The sequence below is a fragment of the Centropristis striata genome, chromosome 17 (genome assembly GCF_030273125.1).
Source record: "Centropristis striata isolate RG_2023a ecotype Rhode Island chromosome 17, C.striata_1.0, whole genome shotgun sequence".
NCBI classification, from domain to species: domain Eukaryota; kingdom Metazoa; phylum Chordata; class Actinopteri; order Perciformes; family Serranidae; genus Centropristis; species Centropristis striata.
The window spans coordinates 1495260-1500164 of NC_081533.1; the positions used below are offsets into that span (position 1 = coordinate 1495260).

The 4905-nt window shown below is 37.9% G+C and overlaps 1 protein-coding gene across 1 annotated transcript; it reads left to right on the plus strand.

The window, feature by feature from the left end:
• The first annotated feature begins 2244 nt into the window (after positions 1–2244).
• LOC131990110 (complement C1q-like protein 2) lies at positions 2245–4703 on the plus strand. Its single transcript, XM_059355513.1, has 4 exons — positions 2245–2484; positions 3334–3388; positions 4217–4342; positions 4423–4703. The coding sequence occupies exons 1-4, from the start codon at positions 2245–2247 to the stop codon at positions 4701–4703; spliced, it is 702 nt and encodes a 233-aa protein (XP_059211496.1).
• The last annotated feature ends 202 nt before the right edge of the window (positions 4704–4905 follow it).

Sequence of the window (4905 nt, forward strand, 5' to 3'; positions counted from 1 at the left end):
TCCACCTCTGGCTGCTGTCACTGTGGTGGAAGATTCCACACACTCCTCCAGATACACATGTTTCACACACACATTTTGAGGTTAAAGGTCATAGGTTGCTGTATAAATAAATACTTGTAAAGGAATACCTGTTGTAGGTGTGCTCCTTGTATATTATATAGTATCATAACATTACTAGTATTAATTGTTATAAATCTCTGAAGAATCTCATCATAGTGTACACACACCGGCAGTAGTGGCCCTTTCACTATTTCCCCAGAGGAAATGTTGTAGTGAGTCAGTTTGATCCTGATTGTGGCCTGAATTGACATGTTGACTCTCTGCTTCTAGTTGTTTTAGCTGTGAGAATGAAGCTTTCCTCTTCCACTCGACTGTCTGACGACTACATCAGGAGTACGGTCGTAGCACAGGTAAGCCTCTTCTTTTCTAATCACATATCAAAGCATCAGACAACTGCACCTGCTGCAGGTTTGCTATCTGAAAGTCTCACCACTACTCTTGTTTTTTCTTCACCAGTTTAAAGAAGAACTGGTGAGACGAGGGCTGCCTCCAGACACCATTATAAGCCTCGTGAGTAGTTTGCAACTGGGAGTAACAACCACAGCGCCCCCTGTTGATTCAACGTGAACATTTATTCACCATGGCTGTTGTTTTCCTGCTAAAACAGCTTTCCAAAGCATTTTCCCCATAATTATGATAAAAAATCTTTTGTTGTGGAAAGAAAAAACACAACACAGGTTATCATACAGTCTGTATTTTTGTAGATTACATATTCAGATTAGTTATAGGATCACACTTGTCCAATTTACTGAAATCTGGTCATCATCTTTGAACATTTTAACATGTTTACAGTGTGTGAGCAGAGTGTTTTTTGTATTGATCAGCTTTTATGTGTAAATACTTGACCATTAGAATGTAAAAGCAAGTTACTGATGTAGTTTGCTGCCTCTGATTTTATTTCCAATGTGTATTTGTCATTTGTGTTTTTAAAAAACTTGCAAATTAATAATGCAAAAGTGATTGTATATCTTTAGAAATACGATTCTGGATTTTTGGGTCCGATGACGATATTAAGGAGAGAAAGAATTCCCATATCGATATATTTAAAATTTGACCTTTTTGGCAATGAACCCTCAAATATGGCAGGATATTTTACAGCTTCAAACAGTGCAGCCTGTGGGAGAAGAAAGGAACATAATTCACATTAAGTCATAGAATAAAGTAAAAGTAATAATATCTCTATTATACTTAAAAAAGGGGGAAAAAAAGTCTTTCCAGAAATTTACTGTATTATTTTACAGGGTTTTCGTGTTTTTGTGCATATGCCATTATTTAAAAAAAAGTAAATTACATTTAATGACAAATATTAACAGAAAATGGCAGTTTTAAACTTTTATTTTTATTTTTTTCCAGTATAATTGAATTGCATGCCTGCTCACACCTCACCACTGATTTACTGACTCACATCATTAAGTTTCTTTGTGTTGTTTAAATTAATCTAATAAACATTATTTCCTCATAACTTAAATACATGTGTGGTCTCCCTTGTTTTGTTGTGATCGATGAGCCGGTTCATGATACATATTAGATCATAATGTGTCCATGAATGACAGAAAGTCGTCTCATGGTCCGTATTAAAAAAATTAATATTAATCTCTGGTTTGTTTTTAGTCCTCAGACATTATTTGGTTTCTATCAAAAATAAAAACTGCAATATGAGAACAATCTTTTATTTTCAGAAGTTATAAATGATAAATTAATGACAGTGACTCAAACTGAAAATATTTGATTATTATTATTATTATTATTATATTATTATTACTGTCATATATTGATGTGTATCATAATAAACCACTGTGTGTGTTTACATGTAGTACATGTGTCAACTATTGTGTTTTTATTGTTAAATGAGGACCAAAAACAAAACAGAGATATATATGAATTATTTCAATACCATGAGACAACTTTCTGTCATTTCTGGACATAATGAGGACAAGTGTGTGTCTGTGTGTGTGTTAATCAACACGCTGTATGCTCAGCTGGGACTGCATGAGAGGCGTTCATGGTCAAAGTGTTCCAGCAGCCTGCAGCAGCTGGTATCTTCTCACCTGCACACAGATCATATCGGCTCATCTGAGGCCAAACTAGAACACGTCATCCCAAACAGGATCCTTGGAGTCTGGAGAGGATATAAGGCGGGCTGACTGGACCTCTGCACCTTTGTGAAGACGTGTGAACTGAACAATGAGGGCTGTTGGTTTGCTGCTGCTGCTGCTGGCTCTGTGTGGGTCAGGAGCTCAGGGAGAGCTTAAGGAGACGGAGACCACAAAGACAACCACACCTGACATCTGGGCGGAGGTGAGGGCTCTGAGAGACATGGTGGTGGAGCTCAAGGTGGAGCTGAGGAACGTTCAGGCCGCAGTGACGGACAGTGAGAGCCAGGTGGAGGAACTGAAAGCTGAGCTGATGGTCACCAACGTGTACGTGGAGCTGCTGCAGAGAGAGAACTCAGGTACACACTGATTACTCTCCATGTTGTCTTTAACCCTCTGAGGCACAACATGGTCTACAGTGACCCACAGAGTTTTTATGTTCCATATCTTTGCAATAAATTATTTTCATCATTCACTATTCCAGGTTTTCCTCAATTAGTTTGTTTTGATCGTCATACATCCTAATTTTATGTTTTCCTTTCTTCATTTTTTAATAAAATCCCTTTTTGTGTCACTACTCTTCTAATGCACAACATGGGTCAAAATTACCCATATCCATTCTTTTAGCCAAGTAGCTTGCTAAGCTAACTACTTAGCTAACTTCTTGGCTGAGTAGTTAGCAAAGTAGCTTGCTAAGCTAACTATTTAGCTAACTTCTTGGCTGAGGAGTTAGCAAAGTAGCTTGCTAAGCTAACTAATAGGCTAACTTCTTGGCTGAGTAGTTAGAAAAGTAGCTTGCTAAGCTAACTACTTAGCTAACTTCTTGGCTGAGTAGTTAGCAAAGTAGCTTGCTAAGCTAACTATTTAGCTAACTTCTTGGCTGAGTGGTTAGAAAAGTAGCTTGCTAAGCTAACTACTTAGCTAACTTCCTGGCTAAGTATTATAATGAATGAATGTGGGTCATTTTTGCACGTTACACAACGCACGTTGTGTATTAGAAGGGGGGTCAATATGTGCATCAAAGGGTTAAGTTGTCATGGATATTTACAACCGTTTTCAGTGTAATTATTTGTTTAGTTTAGATAAAATGAGGGTCAAACTAGTGTAAATAATGTATTGTGCATGTTAACAGCGTGCTGCTCTGTAATTCACTGTCATTGCATCAACTCCAGAGCTGCAGACCAGACTGAGCAGCAGTGAGTCCAGGATCGAGACTCTGGAGAGAGAAAATACAGGTGATGAAGTGTGTCAGTGCACTGAAATCTATATGAAGATGGACATGGATATATCTATGTTACACTGTTGTCATGTAATAATTCACAAACAAAATCAAACTTCTCTTTTTCAGTCCAAGCTGCAGACCTGAAGTCTCTGGAAACTCGACTGACTGCCACCGAGAGTAAAACAAGTCACCTAGAAACAGAGAACGCAGGTATTTCACTGACAAACATCATGTTTTTTTGTTGTTGTTTTAACTACAATATTTAAAGCTGTTAAAGGTTTCATATACATTAAAGTTGGGACGCTGTAGAAAAGAAAAAAAACAGAAAGAAATTTAGAGAAACAAAAGTTTATCAGTTTGAACATTTTCTGTCTTTTTTTCTTTATTGAATATATTTCACAAAGGATCAGTAAATGATCGCTCTGTTTTATTTTAGACAATGCCACAACTTTTGTTGTGTCATGGATATTTACAGCAGTTTTCAGTGTGTTTCTGAGGTAAAATGAGGGTCAAACTGCTGTAAATAATGTGTTGTGCATGTTAACAGCGTGCTGCTCTGTAATTCACTGTCATTGCATCAACTCCAGAGCTGCAGACCAGACTGAGCAGCAGCGAGGATGAAATTCTCATCAGCAAGTCCAGGATCGACACGCTGGAGAGAGAAAATACAGGTGATGGTTGTACACACTCACACACACACACACACACACACATACACACACACACTATATATATATATATATATATATATATATATATATATATATATATATATATATATATATATATATATAGTCCAGGTGAAGTTTAATGACTGACACTGACTTTGTTCTGTTCTCAGAGAGGAAGGTGGCCTTTTACACAGCTCTGACTGATTCAGGAACTGTTGGACCGTTCAACACAGACATCACACTGAAATACAGCAAAGTCTTCACCAACATCGGCGATGCTTACAGTCCATCTACAGGTAATTTACTGCAGCTCACATCAACATGTTTACTCATGTTAATCTACATTTGTTACAGTTTTTCATTTTCTGCTCTGTAGGTTTCTTCACAGCTCCAGTCAGAGGGGTCTACTACTTCCAGTTCACTCTGAGTGGTCAACAAACAGGTACCATGGGTGTAAAGGTGTACAAGAACAACCAGAGGATCATGTGGAATGTAGAGTATAAGGAAGAGGCAGGTGTTGAATATGTGACTAACTCTGTTGTCTTGGAGCTGATGGCAGGAGATGAAATCCACCTGGTTCTCCCAACAAGCGCTTCTCTCTATGACGATACAAACAACCACAACACCTTCAGTGGCTCCCTCCTCTTCACACTGTGAGGATCCTTCAGCTGCTGTCTGACTCCTTATTGGATACACTGTGATTTACTGCATGTACCAAATAATGAGATTCTAAATCTGACTTCTCTGTTGTGTCATCACATGAAAGCAACATTGAAATAAATCTATGAAGCATTCAGAAAACAATGTTTAATCCCTCTTGTCCACTTGATTGTCCACTTTGTTCTCCCTGACAGTTCCT

Excerpts from the sequence above, each read along its gene's own strand:
- LOC131990110 (XM_059355513.1), top strand. The coding sequence starts at position 2,245 with ATGAGGGCTGTTGGTTTGCTGCTGCTGCTGCTGGCTCTGTGTGGGTCA. Across the intron at positions 2,485-3,333 it reads TGATGGTCACCAACGTGTAC|ACCAGACTGAGCAGCAGTGA; the intron begins GTGGAGCTGCTG and ends CCAGAGCTGCAG. Across the intron at positions 3,389-4,216 it reads TCTGGAGAGAGAAAATACAG|AGAGGAAGGTGGCCTTTTAC; the intron begins GTGATGAAGTGT and ends TTCTGTTCTCAG.